We start from the raw sequence: 21,006 nt of genomic DNA on the forward strand, positions 1-21,006 counted from the left end.
GTGTCAACCATTTTGATTGCTCCTTCGTGGACGCGGAGGCCGTGGTTTGCGGATCTGGTACGGGTTGTCATCCTCTCTGCTGTGGAGGTTACCCTGTCGCAGGGATCTGTTGGAACAGGGTCCTCTCCAACATCAGAATCACGATTCTCTGAGGCTGACTGCGTGGAGATTGAGAGCTTAGTCCTATCCAAGATAGGTTTTTCTGAAAGTGTGATTGACACTCTAGTTCAGGCAAGGAAGCCAGTCACTCGGCGCATCTACCATAAGGTGTGGAGGACTTGCTTGTCCTGGTGTGAGAAACATGGATACCCTTGGCACAAGGTGAGGGTTTCCAGAATTCTGTCCTTACTTCAAGAAGGTTTAGAGAAGGGACTTGCTGCTAGTTCCTTAAAGGGACAGATTTCGGCATTATCTGTTTTGTTACACAGGAGACTCGCTGAGCTCCCTGACATCAAATCCTTTGTTCAGGCTTTGTCTCGAATCAGGCCTGTCTTTAGGCAGTTTGCTCCCCCGTGGTGCTTAAACTTGGTCCTTAGTGTTTTGCAACAGGTCCCGTTTGAGCCTATGCATTCCCTTGACATTAAGATTCTGTCCTGGAAGGTTCTTTTCCTGTTGGCCATTGCATCGGCTCGCAGAGTTTCTGAACTGGCGGCCTTGCAACATGGGCCACCTTATCTGGTTTTTCATTTGGTGTAGTCCGTGCCCAGAAGTTCTATCTTCAGGCTAGAAAGGATTTCAGACAATCTTCATCTCTTTTGTTGTGTATTCAGGGAAGCGCAGGGGTCAGAGGGCTTCTGCTACTTCTTTGTCTTTTTGGCTGATGAGCTTGATCCGTTTGACTTACGAGACAGCGGGACATAAGCCTCCTCAGAGGATCACAGTTCATTCCACTAGAGCGGTGGCTTCATCTTGGACCCTCAAGAATGAGGCCTCTATGGAGCAGATTTGTAAGGCGGCTACCTGGTCTTCCTTACATGCTTTTACGTTTTTGCTTCTGCGGAAGCGGCTTTTGGGAGAAAGGTTCTACAGGCTGTGGTGCCCTCAGATTAGGGTCTGCCTTCTACCTTTCTGGTTTCATTCAGTGTCCTCTAGAGCTTGGGTATATGTTCCTGTCAGTATATAGCAGGGTTATAATACCATTTTTTTTTTCTTTTTCCAAATTGTTTTATTGAACATTTTTGCATAAGTAAACAAATAATCATTGAACATAGATGTATACAAAGAGTCAATCAAGAAAGGGAATAAGCACATACAGATTTATCCAACACTGATAGTATGTCACATTATCAACAAAATTCTATCAAGTATCCATTGGGAGAACACCTAATATAAAGTTTCATAATAGCTAGTTCAAATACAAATAATAAAATGACCTGATATTGTAATAACAATGGATATTAAACGTATAGACATACATGGAGAACCACAGTGAAATTATATAGTATTTATTTTCCAATGCTTGCAAAGTAAGCTCATAGGTGTAAAGAAGTGGGTAGGAGGTTCCTCTATAGGATATATTGTCCTTTGCCTATGGAATAAGCACACTGGTATAAGGGGAAGGGGGAAAAAGGGATAAGGGGGGGACAGAGCCGAAAGATAAAAAAATTAAAGCTGGGTTGGCCAATGGTCTATGTCATTGTGAAGAGAAAAAAGAACTGTGCATAAAGTTTTAACCATATAGGGTACTTGTGTAGATGTATCAGCCCTCTGGGATTTTATCGCTACTAAACTAATATGGGAAAGGGATATGAGTTGTACAGTATCTCCCTTCAGTGATTGCTGTCACCACTGGACGGAGACGGAGAAGGGGTATTGCATATGACCCACTCTGATTCACAGAGTGGGAGAGGGTGAGGGGAGATATCTGTCTTGTCTTTGTTAATATAACTTTTCTAAAGGTGCTAAAGAAATACTAACATTCAATATGATACAATTTCCACACATATCATGTAAACAAATGTGTGGATGATATACAATAACACAACTGTCATAACATGGTACCCTGTAAGAAATATTGCTGCAGCTAGTTAGTGGGTAATATGAACTTTAGTTACATCATTTAACCTAGATACAACAGCAATATATCTATGTATATATACAGTATATAGTAACCACTAAAATTATAATAGCAAAGTACCAACTAGAATTGCCAGATAAAATAGCAAACCTACAGTTGTCATATTAGCTAATCTTCATCCCTATAGTGAACAAACAGGTAATCACTGTAGTTAACCAACCTACCAAAATAATAACAGCTTATGTGTAGGTCTGAATGCAAAATAACTTGATGTTCTGTAAGTTGGGTATGTTGAATATGATACATAATAACATAACATAAGCATCATCACAATTCTCAAATTATAGGAGGTCAATATAAAGATTTATGACATATACTAGGTCAAAAGAGAGGATACTTGAATCGGGTATTATGTATATAGAGTACTATCAGGTATCACTTAGCCTAGTAATGTCTTATCACTTAACCTATCAACTTCTAAACACTGGGATTAGCTATAACATATATATATATATATAGGAAGAGTTAAATATTAGGTCATAGACTCCTTGCAGTTTATCAGTACTGTCTAGCTATCACTGACACTTCACATAATATAAACCATGTTATGCTGCCTCGGCCGCGAACAGCTCAGTACAATAGTAAGCAGTGATGTATTAGTCAATATCTGTCTTATGAGCCAGAACCTAAATAGTTATAGTAGGACAAGCTGATCCTATACACATAACCCAAACAGGAGATTGAAGTTATAGTAGGTATATCTAACCCATTTAGCATAACATTTAAGTGACTTTCAGGCCACCCCTAATTTCTAAAAAGATAGTTAGACCCAACTTTTCAAATATTGCATAACATAATAGTAGGAATTGGAAATAAAGCCTGTCTTATGAGCACTAAGCTCTTCTGTCCCAAACAATATTGGTGCATAACGTGAAGACAAAGGAGCAATTCGTTCCAGAAGTATATACGCTATTCAATAAACATTTAGAACTGTAGGCACACTTAGATTAGAACTTTTAGAAGAATTTGTAAAACGGATATTAAGTAAGTCATCTTTGCTAGGCAAGTGCTATATCTCTGGCACAGCATGAATTATTTTCTGGCAAACTATTTAGCAATTATAAGGATCATTACAGCTAGCAGGTAGATGAACACTCCTAAATATAGTTATCAGATCATTGTGCGGAGTACAAATAATATACTAACATCATTAAAGGCATCTAATAGTGAATACAAGCATATGGGCTTCTACCCTATACCCCTTTGAACTATATTAAAAGTGAATACAGGTCTGTGAGAACATAACGTTTAAAGCATAACATATCCAACTCTCTAGGTTGTAGGTTCTGCTACTGTAAAAAACTTAGATGATAGACCAACAATTTAGAAAAGAGAAAAAAAGTAAAAGAGGATTATGCATCCACATGCCAGTCTCAGTGGAACTAATTATACTGGGGAGCGTCTGTCAGGTAGTGGAACTCAATTCCCCCCTTATCATGGATCACCTCATGTTCCAAGATTTGGAGCCTGTTGTGCTGATGCCCACTTATGACTGTTGTTGCATGGGACAAGGTATAATGTCTCTTGGATGTGGCCCTCATGATTCCCGGCTGTTGCATGGTACTATCTACAAACACCTTCGAGTGTGTGACTGCACAGCCCTGCATCGCAACAGATGTAAAAGTCTGCGTTGTTCCAGCCAAAGGAGGTTCTGGCTTGACCGCAGCAGTAGCATCCAACACATTTAGGCCTCTAACCATTGATCCACCGGTTACCCGCCTGGACTCTGGATTATCTGGATGTAGTATGGTCTCACCCTGAGGGCACCTTCCCAGGGTTCAACCCGCCCCATCCACTGACTTAGCTGAGGTCGGAGTTGCAGGATATCAAGATGGCCATGATGTCTGTTCTCCAGGTCCTGTTCTTCTGATGTCCCCTATTATTAGGGCTCTGTTCTATGTTAGGCAGGTCCGGTTAGATGCTCCAGTTCTGCAAACTTTGCTGGGTATTGTTGACAGGTCCTCTTTAACTTATAGCTGAGAATATTAGGACTATTGTCTTCTCCATTTATTTAAAAGAGCGGCTTAGCAGTGTCTGTATATTTTCTTTCCATCTGAGAACCGCATCCATTGTATCTCCGGTGGGCATTTCTCAAGTATATCAAGGCTCAGTCTGTAAGATGGCCTTGTGGTCAGAACAAATGGCTAGTCTGATAGTTTGTTTAAAAGGAGCTCCCAGAGTTTCAAACGCTGTAGAGTTAACCCGTAGATAGGGTTCTATAGCATAGTTCTTGAATTTTTCAATAATTCAGGCAGAAAATCCCCAAGATCAATATTAAAACCAGGAGCTCCTGCTATGTGTGTCTATTCCCTTCGGCAGTCGACTCCGCCCCCCCCCCCCTACAATACAATTTATTTAATAATTCTTTAAAATAAACCCCCAATTAAAATGTATATACGAAACAATTAAAATTAATATAAATTCCTAAATTCTTTTTATTAGTTAAATTTATAATCACATTGAATTATATTTATAGAAACCAGATTATGAATCAAATGATATACACTTATGCTGTTACAATATTCTTTACAAAGCAAAGCAAACCAAATGTACCTTTAAAACTAACCTTATTCACAATGAATCTCTCAAATCAGAGTCGCATTAAAATACCACAATATGGACCGCTAACTTTCGGACAAGTATAATTAAGCTACTTAGCCCACAAATGATTATATATAACTCCAATTAAAAACATCAGAAATTATATATATTATTAATGCAAAGAGACAATTTGTCTGAGCTGAAATAAATCTTATATATATATATATATATATATATATATATATATATATATATATATATATATTTGCACTTATCAATTACTTGGCACCAAATATGACTAGTTTTAAACTACACAGGACTATGAATATAAGCTTAAAATACAAAGTATGCTCTTTAAATTTACCACAATGCGCAAAGGTACATGCCTAAAAATTGTTAATCTTTCTTTGTTCAAGAAAGTGTCCCCAAAATGACAGAGAATATACTTGGCACCAAAGCCTATGTATTTTACTCCCCAAAAGTTAATGCTTCCTTGAGTCTGTCTGTCTTAGAGTGTGTATGGAACTTTATTTCCAAAAATAAAGAATTCCTCCTTTTCTTTAATCATTCCCACAAGATTTTGATAGGCCCTTACCAGTTTTGTCTCTGATTCGCCCTTGGATCTGAACATCTCATAGGTTATTTTCAACAGCCAAATGCCTTTTGGCTGTAATACTGGATTTAGGCCATCGGGGGCAGCAGACAAAGACAGTTTTATTTTTAAACAGCTAACAGTAAATACAGTTCATATATATTTTTATTCAATATACTATATTGTCTAGTATTAATAATCTTATCAACATATATAGTAATATATAATTTGTTATGATTATTTTAATATGAAACATAAGTATATTTCTAGTAATCATATTAATAATCAGCTCACTGTTAACCATCCTTCTTCACAGAATCATAGCATTCAACATCCTGGCATTGTATTGTATCTTAAATGAAATACAGTATATTTCATGTTTCTAATAATTTTTGAGTGCATAGATTTATGTTTATGATAAATATTCATAGAACATCTTGTTGTCTGAAAAATAAAGAAACGTTGTTATTTTGAAATAAACATTTATATATTTACTATACAGCTATTTATTAAGTTCAGCAAATACTTATCTAATATGTTACTGTTAGGCACTTCTTCTCAGGATATATATATATATATATATATATATATATATATATATATATATTTATACAGTCTGAGTATCAATTAAATCTTTGAGAATTATGCAGTTCATTTAGATGAATTTCTAACCCTTTTTTTTTTTTTTTTTTTTTTTAAACCACGATTTACATTTCCAGTTTGTCTGGGATGAGAATGTATATTTTAACTCAGCAGGCACAATTTAACACCTAGATGAGATGAGCTGCATCTTTTGAGAATGGTTTTATATTCCATTATTCTTATAGACGGACCGTCTGTTCCTTACATGGGACCTGTGAGTTTTATTATTCATCTTGGGCAGGAAACCAATTTATGGGCATATATATCTGAGGGCTCCATATGTTAACATTTAGTTTGAAGTGGCCCACTGGCCTTATTTATACAACGGTCTACATACTTTGTTCTCTCCTGTGTAATTTTGCATATTGAGTGGGGGAGGATTGAATTTTGATGTGTAGTCAGCAAGGCATCTAATGTCTCATGACCTCAGAATTGCAATACACAGAATGTGACCAGTAATAAAATAAGCATTGTCAAATTTAATATTTGATAAATTGTATACTTATTTTATCTTATTATACATATATATATATATATATATATATATATATATATATATATATATATATATATATATGTATTTACTGACATTCACAGATACCCTGACATTCCCAATAGTAATGAATGAAGCCATGGACTCTCCTCCCCTTTAGATGGAAAAAATAAATTATGCTGATAATTTAATTTCCATCGTGAGGAGGAGAGTCCACGGCTCCCGCCCGTATCTCCGGTGGACGGATCTAAATTTAATTTCTCTTCTGGTACCATTTATACCCTGATGTTTCTCCTATGTTCCTTGTTCCCTCGGCAGAATGACTGGGGTTGAGGGGAGTGGGAAGAGGTATTTAAGCCTTTGGCTGGGGTGTCTTTGCCTCCTCCTGGTGGCCAGGTTCTTAATTCCCAATAGTAATGAATGAAGCTGTGGACTCTCCTCCCCACGATGGAAATTAAATTATCAGGTAAGCATAATTTGTTTTTTCTATGGAGCATAGGAGAAAGCAGAAACAAAAGTTTTTTTTTTAAGGTCCTTTTAATGACAAACGGCGAGATTACGAGTTTTGCGTTATGAGCGGCTCGGTAATAACTTGCAAGTTATTTCCACCGCTCACCTTTAATAGCGCTGCTATTACAGGTTTGCAAAAACCCGGCGTTAGCAGGCAATATGGCAGCATTGAGCTCCATACCGCACACAAATACCAGCGCTGCTTTAAGCTGGTTTTACCTGCTCTTGCACAATTTCCCCATAGACATCAATGGGGAGAGCCGGCTAAAAAAATCCTAACACCTGCAATAAAGGAGCATAAAGCTCCATAACGCAGCCCCATTGATTCCTATAGGGAAAGAAAATTTATGTTTACACCTAATACCCTAACATAAACCCTGAGTCTAAACACCCCTAATCTGCTGCCCGACATCGCCGCCACCTACCTACACTTAATAACCCCTAATCTGCCTCCCCAATGTTGCCGCCCCCTACATAAATTTATTAACCCCTAATCTGCCGCCCTCAATGTCGCCGCCACCACTATACTAAAGTTATTAACCCCTAAACCTCTAGCCTCCCACATCACTAACACTAAATAAATATATTCACTCCTAAACCTAAGTCTAACCCTAACACCCCTAACTTTAATATAATTAAAATAAATCTAAATAAAAATTACTATCATTAACTAAATAATTCCTATTTAAAACTAAATACCTATAAAATAAACCTTAAGCTTTTTACAATATAACTAATAGTTACATTGTAGCTAGCTTAGGTTTTATTTTTATTTCACAGCTAAGTTTGTATTTATTTTAACTAGGTAGACTTGTTAGTAAATAGTTAACTATTTACGAACTATCTAGTTAAAATAAATACAAATTTACCTGTAAAATAAAACCTAACCTGCCTCACCCTAACACCTAACATTACACTAAAATTAAATAAATTACATTAATTAAATAAAAAAAAAATTAACAGTAAATTACACAAAATAAAAAGAAATTATCAAATATTTAAACTAATTACATCTAATCTAATAGCCCTATCAAAATAAAAAAGCCCCCCCCCCCCCCAATAAAAAACTCCTAGCCTAAACTAAACTGCCAATAGCCCTTAAAAGGGCCTTTTGCGGGGCATTGCCCCAAAGAAATCAGCTCTTTTACCTGTTACATTTTTTTTCAAACAACCCCTTAACAGTAAAACCCACCACCCACACAACCAAACCCCCCAAATAAAATCCCTTCTAAAAAAAACCTAAGCTCCCCATTGCTCTGAAAAGGGCATTTGGATGGGCATTGCCCTTTTAAAGGGCATTTAGCTCTTTTTCTGTACCCAAACCCTAATCTAAAAATAAAACCCACCCAATAAACCCTTAATAAAACCTAACACTAACCCCCAAAGATCCACTTACAGTTTTTGAAGACCGGACATCCATCCTCATCAAGCCGGGAGAAGTCTTTATCCAAGCGGCAAGAAGTCCTCAACAAAGCCGGGAGAAGTCTTCATCTAATCGGCAAGAAGTTGTCCTCCAGGCGGACAGAAGTCTTCATCCAGACGGCATTTTCTATCTTCATCCTTCTGACGCGGAGCGGCTCCATCTTCAAGACATCCAGCGCGGAGCATCCTCTTCTTTCGATTCCTCTTGAAGAATGAAGGTTCCTTTAAATGACGTCATCCAAGATGGCGTCCCTTGAATTCCTCTTAAATAGGTATTTGTTAGGTAATAATAGTAGGTTTTATTTAGATTTATTTTAATTATATTAAAGTTAGGGGTGTTAGGGTTAGACTTAGGTTTAGGGGTTAATATATTTATTTAGTGTTAGTGATGTGGGAGGCTAGAGGTTTAAGGGTTAATAACTTTAGTATAGTGGCGGTCACATTGGGGGTAGCAGATTAGGGGTTAATAATATTTAACTAGTGTTTACGATGCAGGAGTGCAACGGTTTAGGAGTTAATATGTTATAGTGGCGGCGATGTCCAGAGCGGCAGATTAGGGGTTAATAAATTTATTTTAGTGTTTGTGATGCAGGAGGGCCTCGGTTTAGGGGTTAATGGGTAATTTATGGGTGTTAATGTACTTTGTAGCACTTTAGTTATGAGTTTTATGTTACAGCTTTGTAGCGTAAAACCCATAACTACTGACTTTAAGTTTACGGTACGGATTTTGTAGTTATGGGCTGTACCGCTCACTTTTTGGCCGGACAGGCAAACTCGTAATACCGGCACTGTGGAAGTCCCATTGAAAAAGGACTTTTTTAAAAAGTGCGGTAATTACGTTGCGTGACCGCCAAAAAGGTGTGCGGTACAGCTATACCTACAAGACTCGTAATGGCAGCGTTAGTGAAAAAGAGCCATAACGCTGCTTTTTCACTCATAACGCAAAACTCGTAATCTAGCCGAAAACTTTTTGTCACTCCAGAAGTTGGTAGAAAAACTGTTGTATACACTTTATAGACTATTTTAAAAAAATGCTTAACTTATATCATTTTAATCAGTTATAAAATATCAACTTGTGCTAGTAAATATTATTGTTATAAACATTGTAGTTTTGATATGGTTTTATCGGAAAGAGTAATTGTTATATCTTGTCAATAAAAATGTGTATTTTTGTTTTCTAAATGTACATAGCAGATACTTATTTTTGTGTGTTTTCTCGTCCACAGTGGTGCGAACTTTAGCACTCTGCTCATGAACCTGGGGCCAGAAAAATGTGCTACTTTGCTATTCTTTGTGTTAACCGAGAACAAAATTCTCCTGCATTCCCTTAGACCAGCTGTACTTACAGGAGTAGCCGAGGCTGTTGTAGCTGTAAGCATAAAGTATCTATGTTGTACACATCATTTCTATTTTTGTTACTGTGTTTGTGTAGAAGAAAACATGCAGTAATACATCAGCGTTGCTTTCCTTAATATGTAGATTTGCATTGTAACTTAACTACATCAACAACACAACATACCTCCTGATATTTGTTCATGTGCTACATTCCTATACCAACACATTGTGCTTTCCTTTGCTTTCCAGATGATCTTCCCTTTCCACTGGCAGTGCCCATACATCCCCCTCTGTCCGTTGTCGCTCGCAGATATGCTTAGTGCCCCAATGCCATTTATTGTTGGGGTAGATTCAAGATACTTTGATCTGTATGACCCACCCCAGGAAGTTATCTGCGTTGACTTGGATACAAGCGTGGTTTACATGTGAGTGTTAGGAGATTTGTATAAGTAGCAAAGTTATTCTGTCAGCCAACTACCCCAGCTTGCTTTTTCCATTGCTGCCCAGGGCTATGACTTAGGTTCTAAGTACTACAAAGCATTAGGAATGTGTTGCCATGATATAAGTCCATTCCACTCTGTCCTCAGATAACCATTCATAATTGTATTCGTAAAATAACAAAAAAACAGAGGGTTTATTAACTATGTTTTCTAAAATGTTATTTTGCTAATAAAAATATGAATTGCAGTGTCAGAATTTGTGGTTTAACCGGTCTCTAACAGTGTTTCTAAGCTCCAGTCCTCAGTATATACTTCTACGCAAAATTTTCAAGATATATGAACTAGAACACAGGTGAAATAATTAGCTTGATGGGTGAAATCAGGTTTTGTAACCACGGCCACGCTGATTATTTCACCTGTGCTCTAGTTGAGATGTTATGAAAATCTGACCCTTAGTGTGCCCTGAGGACCAGAGATGAAAAACACTGCTCTAATATGTAAATAGACTAAATATCACATTTTCAGTAACTGCATAATTCCTTGAGGTTGTATTGCAAGTTTCTTTTGTAAGATGTATCGAGTCCACGGATTCATCCTTACTTGTGGGATATTCTCCTTCCCTACAGGAAGTGGCAGAGAGAGCACCCACAGCAGAGCTGTCCATATAGCTCCCCTCTTAGCTCCACCCCCCAGTCATTCTTTCTGCCTGCTTAACTGCTAGGAAAGGCAAAGAGCTATGTGGTGACTAAAATGTTAGTTTTTTATTTCTCAAGCAAAAGTTTATTATTTTAAATGGTACCGGTGTGTACTATTTACTCTCTGGCAGAAAAGGGATGAAGATTTCTGCAAGGATGATGATGATCTTAGCACTTTGTAACTAAGATCCACTGCTGTTCTCATAAGGCCTGAAGAGTACTGGAAAACTTCAGTTGGGAGAACAGTTTGCAGGCTATTTTTTTCTAGAAAGACTGTGTTAATTCTAGAAAAGGCTGGCAATATCCCCATGAGGGAAGGGTAAGCTGTATTCAGACATTTTAATAGGAATTTCAGCTTGCTTGAAGGGCTCATTAGTTACTGGTGACACTGTTAGGAAAAAACGTTTTGTTTATTGATGCATTTATAACGTTTTTTGATCATTGTGGCTTGGTTTTGAGTTTTGTAACTTGCATGATTATTTAAGAGACACTCTGGTGTTTCTCTGATAGGCCTCAAAACATCGAGTGAGGTGGGAGGGGCCTATTTTCGTGCCTCAGTTGCGCAGTTTCCTTTCGTCTCAGACATATCACTGCTTCTCCTGAGGTTCCTGCTGGGTTTGAGGGCTGTTAAAGAAGTTTTTTCCCCACAAATCGTTCTGAAGGGCAGGTAGGAGCCACAGCAGAGCTGTGGCAAGGTGCTGAAAGTCTTTTTTACTGGGTTTAACGTTTTTTCAATCCGTTTTTGCCATTTATGGGTTAATTGTTTATTTGCATAGCTGTGCAAAGTTACTAAGTCTTTATAATGCTGCTGTAAAAATTTTGTTTAGTTTACTGCTTTTTTACACTGTTTTGCAGAACTGGTGCAGCTTTTTTTCTCTTAAAGGCACCGTTTTATTTCTAAGTGTTTTTTACTTTGATTACAGTGTTTTCCAAGCTTGCTTGTTACATTACTAGCCTGTTTAACATGTCTGACACCAAGGAAAATCCTTGTTTAATATGTTTGGAAGCCATTGTGGAACCTCATGTGGAACCAATCTGTCCCAATTGTACTGATATGTCTATAAACTATAAATAACATATATTAGCACTTTAAAATAGAGCAATAGATGATTCTCAGTCAGAAGTAAATGAGGGTTCGCCATCTAGCTCTCCCCAAGTGTCACAACCAGTAACGCCCGCACAAGTGACGCCAAGTACCTCTAGTGCGTCAAATTCTTTTACTTTACAAGACATGGCCACAATTATGAATACAACCCTCACAGAGGTTTTATCTAAACTGCCTGGTTTACAAGGAAAGCGGGACAGCTCTGGGTTTAGAAAAAATGCTGAGCCGTCTGACGCTTTAGTAGCCGTATCTGATATGCCCTCACAATGCTCTGAAGTAGGGGTGAGGGATTTGTTATCTGAGGGAGAAATTTCTGATTCAGGAAAGACGCTTCCTCAGACAGATTCTGATATGACGGCCTTTAAATTTAAGCTTGGACACCTCCGCTTATTGCTCATGGAGGTATTAGCGACTCTAGATGATTGTGACCCTATAGTGGTTCCAGAGAAATTGTGTAAAATGGATAAATACTTAGAGGTTCCTGTTTACACTGATGTTTTTCCAGTCCCTAAGAGGATTGTGAATATTATTACTAAGGAGTGGGATAGACCAGGTATTCCGTTCTCTCCCCCTCCTGTTTTTAAGAAAATGTTTCCCATATCTGACACCATGCGGGACTCGTGTCAGACCGTTCCTAAGGTGGAGGGAGCTATTTCTACTCTGTCTAAGCGTACAACTATACCTATCGAAGACAGTTGTGCTTTCAAAGATCCTATGGATAAAAAAATTAGAGGGTCTCCTGAAGAAAATGTTTGTTCATCAGGGTTTTTCTCTCCAACCTATTGCGTGCATTGTTCCTGTAACTACTGCAGCTGCTTTCTGGTTTGAGGCTCTAGAAGAGGCTCTTCAGATGGAGACTCCATTAGAGGAGATTATGGACAGAATCAAGGCCCTTAAGTTGGCTAATTCTTTTATTACAGATGCCGCTTTTCAACTGGCTTGATTAGCGGCAAATAATTCAGGTTTTGCCATTTTAGCATGCAGGGCATTATGGCTTAAGTCCTGGTCTGCTGATGTGTCATCTAAATCTAAACTTTTGAACATCCTTTTCAAAGGAAAGACCCTATTCGGGCCTGAACTGAAAGAGATTATTTCAGACATCACTTGAGGGAAAGGTCATGCCCTTCCTCAGGATAGATCAAATAAGATGAAGATCAAACAAAATAATTTTCGTTCTTTTCGGAACTTCAAGAGTGGTTCAGTTTCAGCTTCCTCTGCTACAAAGCAAGAGGGGAATTTTGCCCAATCCAAGTCAGTCTGGAGACCTAACCAGGCTTGGAACAAGGGTAAACAGGCCAAAAAGCCTGCAGCTGCCTCTAAGACAGCATGAAGGGGTAGCCCCCGATCCGGGACTGGATCTAGTAGGGGGCAGACTCTCTCTCTTCGCTCAGGCTTGGGCAAGAGATGTTCACGATCCCTGGGCTTTAGAAATTGTGTCCCAGGGATATCTTCTGGAATTCAAAGACTCCCTTCCAAGGGGGAGATTTCATATTTCTCGATTGTCTGTAAACCAGACAAAGAGAGAGGCGTTCTTACGCTGTGTAGAAGATCTTCTTACCATGGGGGTGATCTGCCCAGTCCCAAAAGAGGAACAGGGGCTAGGGTTCTACTCAAACCTGTTTATGGTTCCCAAAAAAGAGGGAACTTTCAGACCAATCGTGGATCTCAAAATTCTGAACAAGTTCCATCATTCAAGATGGAGACCATTCGGACTATTCTGCCTCTTATCCAGGAAGGTCAATATATGACTACCGTGGACTTAAAGGATGCGTATCTACACATCAATATTCACAGAAATCATCATCAATTTCTCAGATTTGCCTTTCTAGACAGGCATTACCAGTTTGTGGCTCTTCCCTTCGGGTTAGCCATGGCTCCAAGAATTTTCACAAAGGTGCTAGGGTCCCTTCTGGCAGTTCTATGACCTTGGGGCATAGCAGTGGCGCCTTTTCTAGACAAAATCTTAATCCAGGCGTCGACTTTTCAGCTAGCCAAGTCTCACACGGATATTGTGTTGGCTTTTCTGAGATCTCACGGGTGGAAGGTGAACATAAAAAAGAATTCTCTCTTCCCTCTTACAAGAGTTTCCTTTCTAGGGACTCTGATAGATTCGGTAGAAATGAAAATATTTCTGACGGAGGTCAGAAAATCAAAACTCTTAACCACTTGCCGAAATCTTCATTCCATTCCTGGGCCATCTCAAATCTTTTCGTGGTCCCCAAAAAAGAGGGCACGTTTCGACCTATTTTAGATCTAAAAAGTCTAATCAAGTTTCTTCAAGATGGAGACTATTTGAACAATTCTGCCATTGATCCAGGAGGGTCAATATATGACTACTGTGGACTTGAAGGATGCATACCTTCATATTCCTATCCACAAGGATCATCATCAGTTCCTAAGGTTTGCCTTTTTGGACAAACATTTTCAGTTTGTGGCTCTTCCCTTCGGGTTGGCCACAGCACCCAGGATATTCACGAAGGTGCTAGAGTCACTTCTGGCGGTTCTCAGGTCGCGGGGCATTGCAGTGGCGCCTTATCTGGACGATATTCTGATCCAGGCACCATCTTACCATCTGACAAAGTCTCATACAGACATGGTTCTGTCCTTTCTGAGTACTCACAGGTGAAAGGTGAATCTAGAAAAGAGTTAATTAATTCCACAGACAAGGGTTCCCTTCTTGGGAACTCCTAATAGACCCCATATATATGAAAATTTTCTTGACGGAGGTCAGAAAGTTAAAAATTCTAAATACATGCCGAGCGCTTCAGTCCAATCCTCGGCCATCAGTGGCCCAGTGCATGAAGGTAATTGGATTGATGGTGGCGGCAATGGACATCATTCCGTTTGATCGTTTTTATCTCAGACCACTACAGCTGAGCATGCTCAGGCAATGGAATGGAGATTATGCAAATTTGTCTCCTCAGATAGATCTGGATCAGGAGACGAGAGACTCTCTTTGGTGGTTGTCGCAGGATCATCTGTCCCAAGGGACGTACTTCCGCAGACCCTCATGGGTGATAGTGGCAACGGACGCCAGCCTACTAGGTTGGGGTGCAGTCTACAATTCCCTGAAGGCTCAGGGTGTGTGGACTCAGTCGGAGTCACTTCTTCCAATCAATTTTCTGGAATTGAGAACCATTTTCAATGCACTTCAGGAGTGGCCTCAGTTGGCTTCGGCCAAATTCATTCACTTTCATTCGGACATCATCACAACTGTGGCTTACATCAATCATCAGGGAGGAACAAGGAGTTCCTTAGCGATGACAGAAGTATCAAAGATAATTCGGTGGGCGGAGGCCTACTCTTGTTATCTGTCAGCAATCTACATCCCAGGAGTGGACAACTGGGAAGCAGACTTTTTAAGCAGACAGACGTTTCATCCGGGGGAGTTGGAACTCCATCCGGAGGTCTTTGCCACTCTGATCCTCAGATGGGGCAGACTGGAGTTGGATCTGATGGCATCTCGTCAGAACGCCAAGCTTCCAAGATACGGATCCAGGTCAAGGGATCCTTCGGGCCGAACTGATAGATGCCTTGGCAGTGCCTTGGTCGTTCAACCTAGCTTATGTGTTTCCACTGTTTGCTCTCCTTCCCTGGGTGATTGCTCGGATCAAACAGGAGAGGGCTTCAGTAATTCTAATCACGCCTGCGTGGCCTCGCAGGACTTGGTATGCCGATCTAGTGGACATGTCTTTGCTGCCACTGTGGAAGCTTCCATTGAGGCAGGGCCTTCTCTTTCAGGGACCCTTCCAACACCCAAATCTAGTTTCTCTGCAACTGACTGCTTGGAGATTGAACGCTTGATTTTATCTAAGCGGGGGTTCTCTTATTCGGTCATTGATACTTTGATTCAGGCACGTAAGCCTGTTACTAGAAAGATCTACCATAAGATATGGTGTAAATATCTTGATTGGTGCGAATCCAAGGGCTACTCATGGAGTAGTTAGGATTCCCAGGATTTTATCTTTTCTCCAAGAGGGATTGGAGAAGAGGTTACCAGCAAGTTCCTTAAAGGGACAAATTTCTGCTTTGTCGATTTTACTACACAAACGTTTGGCAGATGTTCCAGACGTTCAGTCTTTTTGTCAGGCTCTGACCAGAATCAACCCTGTGTTTAGACCAATTGCTCCACCCTGGAGTTTGAATTTAGTTCTTCAAGGGGTTCCGTTTGAACCCATGCATTCCATAGATATTAAGTTGTTTTCTTGGAAAGTTTCATTTTTGGTTGCTATTTCTTCTGCTTGTAGAGTTTCTGAGCTTTCAGCGTTACAATGCGACTCACCTTATCTTATCTTCCATTCTGATAAGGTGGTTTTACGTACCAAACCTCGTTTCCTTCCTAAGGTTGTTTCTAATAAGAATATTAATCAGGAAACTGTTGTTCCTTCATTATGTCCTAATCCTTCTAAGAAGGAGCGTCTGTTGCATAACTTGGACGTGGTCAGTGCCCTGAAGTTTTACTTGCAGGCGACTAAAGAATTCTGTCAATCATCTTCATTTGTTGTTTTTTCTGGAAAGCGTAGGGGCCAGAAAGCTACGGCTACCTCTTTCTTCTTGGCTGAAGAATATCATCCGTCTGGTATATGAGACTGCTGGACAGCAGCCCCCTGAAAGAATTACGGCTCATTCCACTAGGGCTGTGGCTTCCTCATGGGTATTTAAAAACGATGCTTCTGTTGAACAAATTTGCAAGGCTGCAACTTGGTCGTCTCTTCACACTTTTTTCCAAATTTTCCAAATTTGATACTTTTGCTTCTTCTGAAGCTGTTTTTGGGAGAAAGGTTCTTCAAGCAGTGGTGCCTTCCGTTTAGGTTCCTGTCTTTTCCCTCCCTTTCATCCGTGTCCTGTAGCTTTGGTATTTTATCCCACAAGTAAGGATGAAATCTGTGGACTCGTCATATCTTGTAAACGAAAAGGAAATTTATGCTTACCTGATAAATTTATTTCTTTTACGATATGACGAGTCGACGGCCCACGCTGTAATTTCTAAGACAGGTATTTATTTTTTGTTAAACTTCAGTCACCTCTGCACCTTTGGCTTTTCCTTTCTCTTCCTAACTTTGGTCGAATATCTGGAGGGGGAGGGGAAGGGAGGAGCTATATATACAGCTCTGCTGTGGTAAGGATGAAATCTGTTGACTCGTCGTATCGTAAAAGAAATAAATTTATCAGGTAAGCATAAATTTCCTTTTTTCTATGCTCAGAGGGCTATGCTGTTTGGATTTTTCCCCATTCCTGAAACTGCCATATAAGGGGATTGATAATTTTGCTTTATAAGTTTGTTTTTTCTCTTACATTTTCATGATGTCTCAATCTAATCCTGTCTCAGAAACCACCGTTGGATTCCTGCTGCCTGATGTCATGATAAGCTTTTACATGCAGAGAATGTATCCATCGGTACTAGTACAATGCCTGTTGTTCCTTCAACATCTAATTTACATGATATCCCTGTGAATATAAAAGATTTTATTGCTGATGCGATTCAGAATGCTTTGTCTGCTATTCCGCCTTCTAATAAACATAAAAGGTCTTTTAAAACTTCTCATAAAGTTCATGAAATTTCAAATGACCGACAACATACCGGTTTATTTTCCTCTGATGATGATCTATCTGAATCAGAAGATCCTACCTCAGATATCTATCACTAAGCAAGACTGCAGGAAAGATGGAGCTCGTCAAATACTACAGCCTGACCGAGACACTACACCACGAGATAAGGACCATTTTATCATACAACAGATTCCAATCTGCCAAATATTAGGGTACAGTCTGGTCTCAGGCTATGCAAAGGAGGAAAAAGCTGATCTCGGCTCGGAGGCACCTATTACATTTAACCCACTTAATCTCACTGTGTTAACTCAGATACCTAAGAGGAATGCTGCCACGTCTATGTTGGGCGGTAGGCGGATCCCCGCCATTGAACTCAGTCACTCAGCCAACTTCACTATAGGATCGGCTGGGGAGCTGAGGCTTGACCATTCATCTCTGACACCTCTGTCGGGAGCTACGGCCGACTCCCGAGCACGGGGCCCAGGATTATTTCAGAAGTATGCAGCATTAGAGTTGACAGACAAGCTGGATAAGATCATGTTTCGCGCTCCCAGGAATGACCGCATAGTAGTCTTGTACCGAGAGCTGCTACTGGATGTTTATAATAAGGACAAAGTATCATACATAGAACAGTCCTATTTAGCTGTATACTCTGATCCATATTGGTATATTTTCTGTTTATAACATATGTCCGGTATTTTTAGCATATAGCTTTGTAACTATGCAAGTGGGCATCTGGATTTTGAGGTAAAAACATCGTCATCACCATATTCCTAATTATTAGATACTATTTCTTATGTAAGATATATGCAGAAAATGGAGATAGTTAAAGTATTCTAGCTCACCTAATTTTAAAGCTATGGGTTTTGTGTTTAATTCAACTTTAGAGATACTGCATAATAGGGTTAATAAGTGGCCTCTCTGCACTTCCGTGCACTTTGTAACTTTTATGGCTGCTCTTGAGTTTGTTTTTTGTTTTTAGTAGCACAGCCGATGGTACTATTCTATCATCCCCTTACCCAAGTTTTTGGCTGTATTGCTGGGGTCCCTAGTACATTCTAATTAACATACATGGCGTTAATTCGAAACACAAAGTGAGACTGAGTGAGTGCTCAGTGTGCAACTCTTAGGTGCCTAAAACCTGACTGTAGTAGAGACTTCAGACCCTATCAAATCCTATAGAATGAGCCCTAATTTAGAATTAAGTCTTATACCTAGTAGGTTTTAAACATTGATGTCTATGTACTGATGTTAATGTGCATAGCTCTCAACGATAATAGCAGGTCCTTCTGATCATGTGTACAAATTTGTATACTTAGTTCCACCCCAGTCACGATCCTTTAGCACAATGCAGTACCAATGGTTTACTAATATATAATTCAATTTGCTAAATGTTGGAGGCCTACTTTAGAGTTATGTTGTATCTGCTTATATCAACACCTTCCAGATGTCATAGTGTAATGTCCCACTCAATAGTTGACTTACAAATTCTTACCCGACCGTTAACATATAGTTATTGTATTGAGCTCATCTGCACTTACATCCATGAGTATGTTTGGGAAGTCTCTCCATCCTGTCTATTATATAAGATAGAGTGTAGCTACCCTAATACCTTCCTTGCTCTTCAGACAACACACTATTGTCATTTGTCACAAGCTCCATATTTTACCTTCCTAGATATATGTGCACATCATCATTAGCTCTATCATTATATTTTGAGCGGTATGTAGTCCACTTTCTCAAATTTAAAATTCTCCAATTTGGTGAATTCCTTTAGCGGTATTAACACCGCTAGCTACTTAATGCTAATATTCCTCTTTTATAATAATATTTTAATAGTACAGAAGTTACCTTCCATGTCAAGTGAGGAAACTTGGTTTAACAATTTGTTTTATTTCCTTTAGTATTACATATGCTACAGTAAAAATTGTATCTCTCAGTTCATAGAGTTTGTTATTATGTTTAAATAGTTTAATTTAAAGTATCACTCTATTAGGCACTATTTCATTATAAAGAGGTACCACAGTAACTCATATAAAATAAAAACTGTAAGGTATAGTTGCAAGACCAGAAATTGGGATCTACTAGAATATAAGTACACTATATTAGCCCCTAAGAATAGATCTCATAGATCTCCACGCCTTATTTAATCCTCTTGCTTAAAGGGACAGTATACACTCATTTTCATATAACTGCATGTAATAGACACTACTATAAAGAATAAGATGCACAGATACTGATATAAAAATCCAGTATAAATGGTTTAAAAACATACTTAGAAGCTTTCAGTTAAGCTCTGTTGAAGAGGCAGTTGGAAAGCCCACTGCAAGTGGGAAATAAGACACTCCCCCTCCCCCTTCTTTTGCATATGAAAAGAGCCTTTACACAAACAGGAGCAAGCTGGAGAAGGTAGCTGACGGTATTCAAAATAAACTTTGGGGCTTGGTTAGGAGTCTGAAAATCAGAGCAATGTTATTTAAAAATAAGCAAAACTATACATTTTAAAAAAAACAAACTTTATGGGCTTTATAAATAGATCATCAACAAAACATTTATGCAAAGAAAAATGAGTGTATAATGGCCCTTTAAAACTCATTTGTTTTTCTTTTTTCTTTTAATTTCAACAAAATGCTTGTTTTTTTATGTAGTTGTTGTCATATTCATGATGTTATGCTTTGAATGTTCTATATCTAATTACCTTAATAAAAAACTTTGATTTAAAAAAAAAAAAGTTGTATCCTTTGCCAGCAATTAGATTGGAGTTTTGGGAAAAATCCCCAAAGTTGATGGGGCTACTACTCTTGCCAAACGTACTACTATCCCTATGGAAGATACTACTTCCTTTAAGAACCCTTTAGATAGGAAACTTGAATCTTATCTAAGGAAAGCTTTTTTATATTCTGACTATCTTCTCAGGCCTGCCATTTCTATGGCTGATGTTGCAGCTGCATCAACTTTTTGGTTGGAAAGTTTAGAGCAACAGGAAACAGATCCTGATTTGTCTAGCATTGTTTCGCTTGCTTCATCATGCTAATCATTTTTATCTATGATGTTATTTTTGATATCCTCAAAATTGATGTAAATCTATGTGTCTAGCTATTTTAGCTAGAAGAGCTTTGTGGCTCAATATTGGAATGCTGACATGGTATCTAAGTCTAGATTATTATATATTTTTTTTCAAGGTAACAATTTATTTGGTTCTTCCAGTTGGATTCAATTATTTCAACTGTTACTAGGGATAAAAGATCTAAGGGTAAATCTAAAGCTTCTAATAGTTTTCATTCTTTTTGACAGAATAAGGAACAGAAAGCCAATCCTTCCCCCAAAGAATCTGGTTCCAATTGGAAACCCTCTTCAAGTTGGAATAAATCCAAGCTTTTTAAGAACCAAAGCTAGCCCCAAAGCTAGACCAAAGTCTGCATGAAGGTGCGGCCCTCATTCCAGCTCAACTGGTGGGGGGGGCAGATTAGAATTTTTCCAAAACATTTGGGCAGATTCTGTCCAAAATCAATGAATTCAGAGCATTATCTCTCAGGGGTATTGAATAGGATTCAGAGTAAAGACCTCTTGTGAGAAGATTTTTTCTCTCTCGCGTTCCAGCAAA

At 38.9% G+C, this 21,006-nt stretch overlaps 1 protein-coding gene across 1 annotated transcript in view; it reads left to right on the forward strand.

The window, feature by feature from the left end:
• The window catches only part of DENND4C (DENN domain containing 4C), a 474,079-nt gene that overhangs the window by 37,327 nt on the left and 415,746 nt on the right, over positions 1 to 21,006 (forward strand). The window contains 2 exon segments of the mRNA XM_053702651.1: positions 9,504 to 9,648; positions 9,862 to 10,037. Of these exon segments, the coding sequence (XP_053558626.1) occupies positions 9,504 to 9,648; positions 9,862 to 10,037 (321 nt within the window).

This window comes from Bombina bombina, chromosome 2, assembly GCF_027579735.1.
Source record: "Bombina bombina isolate aBomBom1 chromosome 2, aBomBom1.pri, whole genome shotgun sequence".
Classification (NCBI taxonomy): Eukaryota; Metazoa; Chordata; class Amphibia; order Anura; family Bombinatoridae; genus Bombina; species Bombina bombina.